The sequence below is a fragment of the Homarus americanus genome, unplaced genomic scaffold, assembly GCF_018991925.1.
Source record: "Homarus americanus isolate GMGI-L3 unplaced genomic scaffold, GMGI_Hamer_2.0 scaffold53233, whole genome shotgun sequence".
Taxonomy (NCBI): Eukaryota; Metazoa; Arthropoda; class Malacostraca; order Decapoda; family Nephropidae; genus Homarus; species Homarus americanus.
The window spans coordinates 3,961,436-3,975,264 of record NW_024751660.1 but is presented as its reverse complement, the minus strand read 5'-3'; the positions used below and the strand labels follow the sequence as shown (position 1 = coordinate 3,975,264).

The 13,829-nt window shown below is 38.4% G+C and overlaps 1 protein-coding gene across 3 annotated transcripts; it reads right to left on the bottom strand.

Moving 5' to 3' along the window:
- Positions 1-285: 285 nt before the first annotated feature.
- LOC121854815 (gastrula zinc finger protein XlCGF57.1-like) lies at positions 286-13,609 on the bottom strand. 3 transcript variants are annotated; one of them, XR_006086641.1, is made up of 3 exons: positions 12,682-12,813; positions 7,850-8,273; positions 286-734 (listed from the first exon to the last, which is right to left on the bottom strand). XR_006086641.1 is itself a non-coding variant. In XM_042349615.1 (3 exons), the coding sequence occupies exon 3, from the start codon at positions 6,642-6,644 to the stop codon at positions 5,694-5,696; it is 951 nt and encodes a 316-aa protein (XP_042205549.1). In that variant the 5' UTR covers positions 6,645-6,695; positions 7,850-8,273; positions 13,369-13,609; the 3' UTR covers positions 5,015-5,693. The 3 variants fall into 3 exon arrangements, 2 of the variants coding, with proteins under 2 accessions (XP_042205549.1, XP_042205548.1); XM_042349615.1 differs by lacking the exons at positions 286-734; positions 12,682-12,813 and adding exons at positions 5,015-6,695; positions 13,369-13,609; XM_042349614.1 differs by lacking the exon at positions 286-734 and adding an exon at positions 5,015-6,695.
- Between the last annotated feature and the right edge of the window lie 220 nt (positions 13,610-13,829).

The window sequence follows — 13,829 nt, the reverse complement described above, 5'->3', positions numbered from 1 at the left end:
TTGTTTTGTAACCTGTTTAAGGATTGTTCAAGTGTAATTCAACAAATATTGCAGTACAGGTATAGTGATATCCCTATTAGCCGGAATAATTGGTGCAAAGCAGTTCCAGGAATGAGAGATTTCTGGATATGAAGAGGAATTTTCTCATCCCTGGATTTTTTCCAGTTACTGGGAAAGGTTTCTGCAAGTCAAACTACATATCTTACATGGATAGACCGCTGTATTTATTTATGAAAACACAACTGTACTGTACATTAAAATATATTGTAAAGAACAAAATAATGTATACTACTACTGTACTGTACATACTTTACTCACCAGCAGATGCTGTTGTCTTGAGCTTGTGATGCAGGCAGACCAAATGGTGATATGATGATACAGGATGGCCTGCTTTGTCCTGTACCATCTATGTGACAGCCGGTCATTACTGTCACTCCATGAAGCAGAGAGGCAAATTAGGAGTGACGCAAATGGTTTCCACCGCTGACAAAGTGCTGGGTCGTGGTGAAGCATATGGTGGTGGGGATGATAAATGGTAAGTGTACAATCTTCGACGTTGTAGGTTGAAGTCAGAAACACTGTCACCACTGGTATTAGGCAAGCTGCCATAGGAGAGAGCACTAAGACACCTGGGGACTGGAACAGGGACCTTGGGATGTAGTCCCCAATCTTATGCTCAACTTGGTCCACTTCTGCAGTTCATCAAGAGCAACTGCTTGCATCTCCCAAAGGTTCTGGTAATAGGAGAGAAAGTGTAGGATATCAGTGGTGGCCGTAAAATTCAGCAGTCCGTTCAGATATGTCCTTACCTCTCTGAGACTGGTGATTGGAACTTGCTCCACTTCTTCCTCCTCATATTTTTCTTCATGGGACCTGATGACACCAGTTACTATTTCATCTTTGGTGAGGGAACCATAGCCATGATTGTTGGCGTCTACCTGCAACCACTCGCCCACATCCTCCTCAGTCACGGCAGTGTCACGGAAAAGGGTTTGGGACTCTTCCACTTTGAACCCCTCGAAGTCCACATCTTCCTACAGTAACAGAACTTCTGCTTCAGCAGCACCACCACCATTCATAAGCTTCTTCCACACATTCCTCAGTGTTGTCTCTGTTATCTTGTTCCAGGCTGCCTTGAGGTTGAATACTGCATCCCAGATGTTGTATTTTTTTATGTTCTTTCGTGTCATGTCCCCCATGAGTTTTTCTTCCCCTCTGGCACTGGCTCCACCACCAAAAATCATCAGAGGCACCTGTAGTGGTGTTTGCTGGCCAGATGACGCTCTGGTTCATGAGCTGTTGAGCTGTACGAGTGAGGTGGTTTCGGGCAGCAAAAACTTAACTCTGGTGAATGAGCAGGAGCATTGTTGCGGACAAGCACAGCCTTCTTGACCTCTTGCCTGGGGATGTCATGGACTGTCATCTAGAATTGTTGGAGTGCAGGGACAAAGACACAGTGGAACTAACATTAAAATATTTCCAGTGTGAACCAAGCCTTTTTGTTACCATGACAGGACCACAGGAAAGTTATCCGTGGAATTGTGCAGCATTCTTGGCCATCATGGGTTTAATTTTGTGGGAACCAGCAGCCTTGGCACACAACAGCACTGACACGCGCTGCTTGCTGGCATTGGGTCCAGGGGTGCTGCTCTTCTGCCATGGTGTTATTAGGCAGGGACTTCCAGTAGAGGCCTGTCTCATCCACGATCCACGTTATACATATAGTACTTTTTGATGTGACAGACAAGTTGTTGCAGCCTAGACTTGACACACTCGGGGTTTGTATACATCATATGAACGTGTTTTTTTTTTCCGCATGGGGTTTTAACATCTGGGAAAACAGTTTCCTCAGGCTCTCGTACGCTCTCAGCAGCTTGGCGGTGGGTCCGGTACAGCTGTACTCGGTGAACTAAACATACTTCACTACTCCCCATCCTAGATCATATCATGTAACTTCCAATGCTTTATTTCATGCCGAGTGAAAAGGCAATGGATTTTTTTTTCATAACTCTAATCACTTATTTACGGGGTCCTCTTTATGCTGCTGAAACGGATTGAGGTAAATCCGGTGAGGTCATTGGGATGACAGGTTGAATACTCCGCCGATACGAATGAGGTAGACTTGAAATTCACTCCATTTTATTTACCCAATGACTTGTTTTTTACCTTCATTTACTGTATTTTGTCATTCTATTTCTTCTTTTGTCTTGCATTAAGTGATTTAAGATGTATATAAGGACTTAGGCTATGATATATTGGGATTTTAAACATTGTTTTGTAAGTACGGTATGCATATACAGCTACTCCCCAACTTACGACCACCCGGACATATCAGCAACAGCCAGAGTTGAGGGTAGAATTGGGGGAGGGGTCATTCTTGAATTTCCTACTGTACTAGATACTTCAATATAACAAGAAATACATTAAATTATATTAATGACTGTACTGTATTGTTCTGAGTAGGTAAACAAGCCACTGGATGATGTTTACAATAACACTGAAATATACATTAAATGGAAGCATTTTGGAACATCATAACTGAGACGGAGACAGACCTCAAAATGGACATTTGTTGTAATAATGGAGTTTCATTCATACCGAGTTTCACAATATGCCTACTCATGTTGTTCACGGTAACTGATTTATGAAGTGACTTGGCAAATACAGTAGTACACTACTTGATATTAGAGTGAACAACTACACCGAACTCAGCAATACTACAAAATATAGCATTATAGCAGTCTACGTGGGATCTACCTTGTACCATGTTACTAATACAAGCATCCCAGGGTTACGGAAATTCGCTCCTACGGATTTTGTAAATTATGACCAATAAATTCGGGATACGGACAAAAATTCACCCTTACGGAAATTGGATAAATTTTTAAGTTTTTTTTTCAATACCATTAGAAAAAAATTCACAAATTGTACAATTTTTTTGGTGTAGATTTCTTCGTGGTTGGTACAATACTGTACAGGGCAAGGCAGGAGCCAGTAGTGCCCCTCCGTCTCCCTCCCAGTAACTCCGATTGCACCACCTTACCTCACCTAACGTAGCACTTAACATCGTTTGTGGTAAGTTAAATTCAAGTGTTTTGTATATTATCATAAGTGGGGTATGCTATAATGAATGGTTTATATAACGAATATTCCAATAACGAACGGTTTCCTTATAAAATTGAAAATGCTATAACGAACGAAACTCCTACAACGAACAGTATTTTTTATTATTTTTTGTACTAATTTATTATTTTTTATTACAAGAATTAATGATATTCTTTATTTCAGGACTTAAAATGCACATTTATGCACTAACTTTTTTACAATTTTATATTTTATTTTTCATTGTTAAGTGGTTGTATTTGGGGGCCTAGAACGGATTACCCTTATAACAAACGAATGCTATAATGAACGAGGTTCTAGAATTATAATCAATGTATGTCAAAAAAAAAAATCATAAATGTGCTTGTACTATGTCTTTGCCGAAAATATTTCTTTGGGAACGCATCTCCAATTATATAATGGAAGTCAATGGGAAAATTGGTTTCGCGTTACGGAATTTCATGTTACAAACAAATTTTCAAGGACACACACGTTCCTTAACCCGGGGGATGCCTGTATGTAAATTGCATTAATTTAACAATGAAATAAGGTTTCAAATCAAGGGACTTACAGGCATTTAACCCTCTTACAGTATATAAGACAGGCATGGTGTTTGTATCCATTTACAACATCCACTCCGTCATGTAATATACAGTAAACCCTCATTTAACCGACCCTCGAATAACCAACCCCCGCAGTAACAACCCACAAATTTCCACAAATTGTTCGTACCTACATTAGTAGGAGACAAACCAACAACTCTTGCTGTGTCCACAGCTCACTGTGCTTCTTCAAATCTCTCTACAACATTTAATTTAACTTCTAATGTAACACTTTTTCTCTTCTTTCTGTGACCACAAGTAGTGGTGCATAATGCACATTTAGAACTAATTGTTCTAGGGCTCAAATAAATTTATAATTAGATTTTAAGTGAATGTTGGAAGAGCACCAACAAAAACAAATATGGCACTCATGCTGGTCGCTTATACAGCTGAGTGCCTTCGCATTGAATTTTAAAATTGTCACACATTTATCATTTTCATTCATATTTTAAATTTTTGGCACAGTACAGGTTGGACCCCGCTAATCCGGGACCCAATAAGCTGGCAGCTTCGATGGTTCGGGACGGTGTTTGAATCTGGCTGTCGTTAGCTCCCTAAGCCATAATACAGTGGTCCCTCGGTTAACGAACACCTCGGTTAACGAAATTTCAGTTAACGAACTGCCTCCCATAAGATTCTTAAATTCGGTTAACGAACAAAAATTCGGTTAACGAATTTCTTACGAACTGACCTCAACATGTTTTCGCTTGCACTGGCCGGTCAACCAGCTTTAGTATTAGTCCGCCAATACATTAATCGGTTCTAGGGCTTAAATTCCTTACTATTTTAGTAAATATCAAGAAGTTTATACTATTCAATAATTTTAAAAGTTTAATATTCAATTTTTTAGTCATTTTAACAATTATTGAACATAATTGAAGGTAAAGTGACTAGTTTAATGCGCGGCATCCAGCCTCTTAACACAGCAAACAGGCGTTAGTCTCTCTCTGTTTTCACTGGAGGTAACATCTTGCTTGAGACTCTTCAACTAAATGCTTTTTTTCTGTGTTTCCAAGCAAATTATTGGTCATTTTGAAATATAATTTACATATTGACAATATATAATGCAGTGCAGTGTTGATTTAAAGAAAATAATCTTGACATACACCAAGAGAACTAAAATTTTATGGGTGAAATGGTGCCATGGGGTGACTTCTCTTCCACCCCAATGCCTTCTCTTCTTCCTTCTCCTCCACCCCTATTCTAATTCCCATCATCATCCTCATCATCCAGGAGCCTTCTACATACACACCTCAAAGTAAGTGAACTTTTCTACCATTTTTGTTGAATTTAGGCAATTTTCGGTGAGCTGGAACCAATTACCCAAAATCCCATTGAAACAAGGGTTTCGGTTAACAAATTTTTCGGTTAACGAACAACCTGCTGGAACGGATTGTGTTCGTTAACCGAGGGACCACTGTATACAATTTTCTCTTTGCTTTTTCTGCTAATCTACTTATTTCTGTGTCACAGTACAGTATACTTGTACCATAGCACTAACACTTTATCATAAAGAGGTCCAGTAATCCTGGGCTAGATTTATGCTGATGCAAGTTATATTGGTATTGTACCAGTAATAGTACATTTTATTAATTATTTTTCCTTGTTTTAACCTCGGCTTCGATGGTTCGTAATTTTCGTTAATTCGGAACCGGTCTGGTCCCAAGCTTCCCGGATTAGCGAGGTCCAACCTGTACTTCAATTATCCAATTTATCAGCTTTTCCGACCCACCATATAGGTCAGTTTAACGAGGGTTTACTGTATGGTCTGAAGCCTCAGAGGATTCACATCATTGGAAAATGTATATTGTTCATTCAGGCTCAAAAGTTGTGAATGTAGAACTACCAACCATTTAGAAACAAACCAAGTAACATTGCTTGTACAGCCTCGAATCACATTGGCCCTATGGCTAACAAAAATTTTTTGGGGTTACTGTACATAACTGTATTCAAGTTCACATATCTCTTTTGCTAAAGTAATTGAAACATTTATTGAATTCTATTTTTTTCATGCACATGTTTATGACGTTTGAGTGAAATCTTCCAGGAGAAACATTTCCCACATTCCTCACATTCAAATTTTTTTATACCACCATGTACAAGTATATGTTTCTTGAGATTACTCTTTAGTGAAAAACGTTTCCCACATTCAGTACAATCAAATTCTTTTATACCACTGTGTAGAAGTATGTGTTTCTTGAGATTACTCTTTTGTGCAAAACGTTTCCCACATTCAGCACATTCAAACTCTTTTATACCACTGTGTAGAAGTACGTGTCTCTTGAGTTCACTCTTTAGTGTAAAATATTTCCCACATTCCCCACATTCAAACTCCTTTATACCACTGTGTACAAGTATGTGTGCCTTGAGAGTACTCTTTTGTGCAAAACATCTCCCACATTCATCACATTCAAACTCTTTAATACCACGGTGTACAAGTATGTGTCTCGTGAGATGACTCTTTTGTGCAAAATGTTTCCCACATTCATCACATTTAAACTCTTTTATACCATTGTGTTCAAGTATGTGTGTCTTGAGATTACCCTTTTGTGCAAATTGTTTCCCACATTCTTCACATTCAAACTGTTTTATACCACTGTGTAGAAGTAAGTGTGTCTTTAGATGATTCTTACGTGCAAAATTTTTCCCACATTCCTCACATTCAAACTCTTTAATACCACTGTGGACAAGTAAGTGTGTTTTTAGATGACTGTTACGTGCAAAATGTTTCCCACATTCCTCGCATTCAAACTCTTTCATATCATTGTGTACAAGTATGTGCGTCTTGAGGTTACCCTTTCGTGCAAAACGTTTCCCACATTCCTCACATTCAAACTCTTTCATATCATTGTGTATAAGTAAATGTGTCTTAAGAGTAGACTTTAAGGAAAACCGTTTGCCACACTCTTCACAGGAGAACTTTTTTTCTGAGTTTGACATTGTAAACTTCTACTTAGTTACACTTGGTCTTGAGATGGGATGTCACAGTATCTGAAATAAAATAGTTTGCCTTAAATTATACTGTATTCTTATAAAAAGTACAGCGCAATTTATAAATGAAAACTTGAAGTGAATATATCAACTCGCATTATACAAACATAATTTAAATTACATACATAGTTTAATTACAGCTAATCAGGGTTTATGCCACATCATCATCACCACCACCATTATCACCATCAAGTTTTCTCATACATAAATTCTTTCCCTAAATAATTTCTCTTCTAAACCCTGATTAGTTATAATTAAACATGAATTATAATATTTACAGTACAGTATTAGGCAAGTGTCACGTCCTCTCAAGGGATGCAGCGGCCAAGTAGATACAGTACCAATCTCCTGTCCAAAGGGTCTTAAGTTCACACACAGTTTACCCAGCTGTGACCAGGTACCTAACATTACACGTGATAAGGTGATGTTAGTCAAGTGCATGCGAGTCACAATGCCTACTTCTGCAGTATTCATGCTACCCCTAATAGACCATCAGGCCAATGGAACCTACATTTATTCCTTTAATTTACGGCTTAATGAACTAAATGGTATACATATATATATACTGTATATATATATATATATATATATATATATATATATATATATATATATATATATATATATATATATATATATATATATATATATATATACTCTAGTTGATATCAACGTAGATAAGACTTGACACAAGCAGAGCCTCAAGAGAACTTCATAAAGGATTCATAACACCTTCCTGTATCACTTCAGCTTCTTACCCTAGCCATAATTATAATAGCATTTCATGTATCCATCCTTCACAAAAATTAAGTAATTTTTACTCTCCCGCCTCTCTCCCTTGTGATTCATTTAGTACTCAAGACTCGATGTCACTTTACTGTATTATGGTCAGTTTCCCTAACTCTTTTTAAGTCTGAGGACCACACCTGAATACAATGTTAATGCACTCCAGTAATGTCATCATATTCAAAGGGTTAAGAAACAGTACTGTAAGGAATAGGGATTAAGGTACTGTAATAACAAGCTTTGCTAATTGTACACAATAGGTTAAGTCATCTTAAGCTCTTCTTATAGAACATTTACATGAATACTGTACAGTATATTACAAATGTTATCTGTTAACACCTTAATTACACACAAGACTAAATTCTCACCTTTTTATGCACAAGACACAACCTGTTAGTCTCTGTGTTGTCAACCTGAGGTAATCTCTGGCAGGTTATCAGCCTGAAGTAGTCTCTTGTAGGTTATATCAGCCTGGGGTAGTCTTTGGCAGGTTTTATCAACTGGGGTAGTCTTTGACAGGTTATATCAGCTGGGGTAGTATTTGGCAGGTTATATCAGCCTGGGATAGTCTCTGGCAGGTTTTATCTGCCTGGGGTGGCCTCTGGCAGGTTATATTAGCCTGGGGTGGTCACTGGCAGGTTATATTAGCCTGGGGTAGTCACTGGCAGGTTATATTAGCCTGGGGTGGCCTCTGGCAGGTTATATTAGCCTGGAATGGCCTCTAGCAGGTTATCTTTGTTGTTGAGAAAACACAGACGATGACCAGGTAGTTAACTTAATCCTCATGAATGTCTGGAATGCACAGGAAGGATACACCGATAATATACAACTATTAATAGGATATTCTAACCATGATATACATAAAATATATGGGTATGGGTATATTGTCATAATGAGATACTGTACATAATAAATTATACTGGTATGCAGTATATTCTGGCAATGATAAACTGTACTGTACATACATAAAATATAATGGCATGGGGTACACTGTATTCTGGCAATAATATACGGTAAAGATTCGTTTTAGGCCATTACTGTACAAGAATTTTATATAAGACTATAGAAGTAAATTTGTCTTATGTTTTCATGGCGATTTGAACGAATATGACCTTTATATCCACCAGAAATGCATATGATTCATATACTGTAGTGTGGGTAGAGCTTTGAAGATGAGGGAAAATATGGGGTTAAAACACTAAAAAATATGCCAAACAAACTACTGAAAACCATGATTTCACCTTTCCTAACTTAGTAAAATCCTAATCCTATAAATAGCTTACCTTATCTAACTGATGGCAGAAGAAAAAGTGATTCTCTAAATGTTTTTGCCTGTTTTTGGAAGGCATAATGTGACTGACTACAAGCTAAAATTTTTGCGAATGCCTTAAATCTTCCAAGAGATTTGAACTGTCCTCTGATTAGTCAAAGCAGATAACGTGAAAGATATTTGAATATAATATCCCGCGAGCATGTGTTTGGTGAACTTAAAATTTTAATATTCTTTTTACTGCCTTCGTGTCCAAAAGATGTAAACACATTCGGTTGTGTACAAAACCAGGTTTGCTGATTAACTTTTGTACAGCCATAATATAAATAGGGTAAGATTTTAGCTAAAATGGGTTATAATATAGGTTAGGATATAAGGGAGGGATTTCTTTGATGTATTTTCTCATTAATTTATCCCACTGCTGTTAACTTTTAAGCTCTTCAACCTTTTTTCTTCTTGCCTTTTCTTACTTCATTAAGTATAGATATTAGTTATAGCTTAGTGATGTTACTTCATATATTTATTCTATAACCTCTGACCTTTGGTAGCATTGGTTCGAGGGTTAGGATACATGGGTATACTGTAATTCTGGTATCAAGCTATGGAAAAGAATGAAGGTAAATACTGCAAGAAAATAATACCCCTAACATACAAATAAAATGGTTTTTTAAAATGAAATTAGATTCCAGTAACACTCAACTACAGAATCAACTCACTGGCTTTACCCGTCTTGTACAGTAAACTTAGGTACACTATCCACCTACCCCATTCCTGGGTGTACATTGACCAGAACACACAACATTGTACTCTCATATAGCACCCTTGAGCACCATTAATACCAGTTACCTTAGAACCGTAGTTCTCAATAGTACAGTACTCGGTAACAGCACCAAAACTAACCTGTACATTAAAACACAGGATTAGTAGCTTCTGTACGCTACTGTGAGACATTTGCCAAGAAGCAAATTGGTGGTTAACATACTCCTGCTGACTCCAAACACTCGTGTAACTCGGAAGGTGGTATACATATACAGGGCTGCCTCACTTATCGCAAAGGTTACAGGCATGAAACTCGTTGCGAATAGCGGAGCAATTTCTCCCATAAGAAATACCTGTAATGTAAATAGGGGGGATACGGGTGGACACGGCAGTCAGATTTTAACACTTGTTTTACTCGATACATATAGAACACAAAATAAATAAAAAACAAGGGCATAATATCAAATAAACATCATTAACAAACACTTTGAGTTTATTAGATGTATATGTTTACAAGTAGTGTACAGTATACAGGGGTACTTACATGTTTGTGTGTGTGAGTGTTTGAATGTTTATGAGCGTAGGTGTGTGAGTTAAGTTTTAAATGTAGACTGTTAATTTATCTCTGATGTGCTGTGTTGGCATTAGGGGAAAGGGTGATGGTTTACTGCGGTGAGAGGAGGCTGGGGTCTTCAGCCACCTCACTCTCCTCACTGCCAGGGTCGTCAGCCACCTCACTCATTATCGCTATCAATTTGCACTGAAAGCTGCTGTTCTCCACTGCCTTCTGTTGAATCATGCGTTGCGATAAAGGTGTTTTAAGGAGCTGGATCTGGTCGTCAATCCACGTGCTCAACATCCGCTCCAGACTCTCCATCTCAGCATCACGGAACCTCGTCCCCTTCGTAGCAATCAGTGGTGTTACAGACCCGGCCATCTCCTCGATCTTGTCGACGCTTTTAACTATAGAATGCACCGTAGAGGGAGCCAAGCAGTGCACGCGCCCAATCACTGACGTTCCTTCTCCGTGTTCATGTCTTTTTACGATATCCAATTTCACGTCCAACATAACTGCCACACGTGATCTCTTGGCAACATTGCTGGGAGTTTTAGTAACTGGTCGCTTAGGCATTGTGAGATCACACAAAACACAACTACGAAATCACACAATACACACACCAGCATGTGTGAGACTGAGGGGAGTGTATGGCAGAGGAATACGTACACACACTGTCCTATGCTACGGTTGAGGCGCGCGGTTAAAATTTTTTGCGAATAAACGGGGCAACCATTGCGAATAGTGGGAATGGATAACAATAAATTGATTGCGGACGAACGGGGTTACGAATACCGAGGTTATGAATAACAGGGTTTGCCTGTATACTCGGTATACTCGGAGGAATTACACAGCCAAACTATAGTCTTACTGAGTGGTGGACTCATCCATAACAATGATGGGGGCTGGCGGTGTGTGCTCGGCCTGTGATATCAGCTGGCAGGACAGTGAATGTGTCTGGCGAACGTCTGGGCAGTTGACTGGGCCCCAGGGTAGGTGGTTAGCTCCCCACACCACTCCCATCAACATTTTTAAGGCTCACGGTATTTTGCCTATTTCTGTGATGTGTGGAAATTTGTTTGGACTGTTGTTACCGTCAAGATAAGAACATTTGGCATTGTGAGAAAAGACGAAAGGTTACTTAGAGCAAGAAATTTACTCACTGTGGCTTCATTGTTTCTATCTTTAGAGGCACGTGGCTGGAGAAAGCATGCTTGCATCCATAGAGGAACTTGTTACTTGTATTTTGTAGTGCATTTCTCAGGAAAGATTCAAATGAGCGATTCGTTGCAGAAAATTTTGATATAACTTTTGAAACTGTTATATATTGGAAAAGCTACTGTTCTGAGGTCTGTGAACATTGGTTGAATAACCAGGAAACCATAAGGAGGCCTGGTGTCGTAGTTGATACGTTTTGACGAGAGTAAATTCGGAAAATTAAAATACAATCGTGGCCAAGAAGTGAGAGGAGCGTGGGTGTTGAAAGCATTTAAAGTCTCCAAACGTAAATTCTTATTACCAGCGTATGGAGCTGCTACAGTACCCATGTGACATTCGTTACACTCACAAAACTGTCAACCACGGTGAAAACTTTGTGGCTCCTTCTAAAGGCATTCATTTGCAAAATATAGAATGCCTGTGGAAGGATATAAAGGGATGGGTCCTTCAGACCAGCCTCAAAACAGGAACATTAATGACAATACTTTCGCTGGGTACCTGTCCCAAGCAGAATATAACGATCACAAGACCATACTCCACCACTTCATCCTACAAACAGCATCACTGTATCCTCCAACATCTGTTAATTAAAGTATTTTTTTTACACACTATGGTTCCAGGAGGTGCTGGCTAGTCAGTCCTAGTTTCTCTGGATAGGAGGTTTCATTTCATCAGGGTTTTTTGTGTGTGTTTTTACCCCACAATTTCTCCATATCTCCATTCCTGCTCATTTCTGATTGAAATGAAGGCAATATTCGTTTGAAACAACACAAAATACAATAGGAAAACCTTTTTTTTTTTTAATTTCCGTGTTGGTTCTAAACCTAATCTTTACCAAAATAAATCATTACCTGATATACATATATAAAATATACCAACATGGAGTAATAGAATAAAACTAGCAGCCAGCTTATTTCACCTTAAGATTAACTACCCTAATGCTATCCTAACCTAACTCACTATTGGGTGGCCATGCCGAGGGAAGGATATTAACATTCCAGCATTTACCTCGTGGCCACATTAGAAATGGCCATGCCAAAGGAAGGATGTTAACCTTATTTACCTCATGGCCACATGCTAGAGGTGGCCATATTAGGGAAGGTCGGGCAGTGCAGCCGTAGACCCAGGGGGCTGCACTGTAGACCCAGGGGGAAAGATAAATTTATAGGCCCCCTTTTCGCTTTTCTACGGTTAATATCTGTAGAATACTTCTGTTTTACTTACCGATTTAATTCGATTAACTACTTTACAGATACATTAATTTCATATTGATATCACCATTTTCCATAATTCCCTTGAGGCCTGGCCACAGGAATTATCCCGACTTCCCCGCACTCTGGTCAGTGTAAATAACGTCATACAACACCTACACTTTTAACTTATCATTATTAACTCACCAACAATGTTCAGGAGGCGGATAAATCAAGCTTTAGTGAGAAAACTTGACAAAAATACATGAAATGGCGAACGTTGCGTTAGGTGTGCAGTATTGTTTAGTGAGGGGAACTCTAGACTCTCCATCTTGGCGAGAGTCGGCACTAATCTGTTCGTCTTGTCAGGCGCCCCACACCTTGTCTAATTTTATTTTCGATTCATTATTGCAACTTTGGTGTTAAATAAAAATCTCATTATATTATAACTATAAATATTTATTATAACCGTTACTTCTTAAACTTCCAATAATTGGAAATATTTGTTTAAACTTACGTCAGTGACTGGAGAATCGGACAAACTTCTTCATCCCTAAACGCCATTCTTCATTGGACTTTAACTTACCCGAGTTTAAAGAGACTGTGTCCTCACCCCTGCTGTTTCCTCACTTTTGCGATCAATGAGCTTAAGTTATCTCGTAGCCGCCTAAATTTTAATGTCAGACTATAGATTTCATTACATCCTCGACATTATATTCACAAATGCTATATATATATATATATATATATATATATATATATATATATATATATATATATATATATATATATATATATATATATATATATATATATATATATATACAGTGGCGGCTCGTGAAAAATAAAATGGAGGGACTGCAAGCCTCAATAGGATACACAAATTTGACCTACCTCAGGTATGAGTTGTAGTTGATGTCCACACAGTTTATGATTTTGGATAACACATCTCTGTTTTTTTTCACCTGTTCATTGTGTTTTGCAACTGAGAGCTTGTATGCTGTGTCAATCTGAGCTGCAATGTTCACTTTACCCAGCAACGATAAATTAATCATGTTATTCATATGTTTGGCTGACTGCTCATGTTTCACTATTTTCTGTGGCAAATGCCTCAAGTCAGTCACACCACTTTTCGTCCATGCCGAGTCCCCACCACACAATAAGCATGGAAAGCAGAATAAAGTATTTGCCTCGTCACAACCAGAGCCATTCACATTTCTGATAAACACTCATGTTAAACTGGAGTGTATATTCTTTGTTCCTGCTTGTACTGTTCTGTTGAATGGATAAAACTGGTGTAGGTCTTCCTCTTGCTTTGATTTCAGTCTTTTCATTTAATGTCAGCTGGGAAAAGT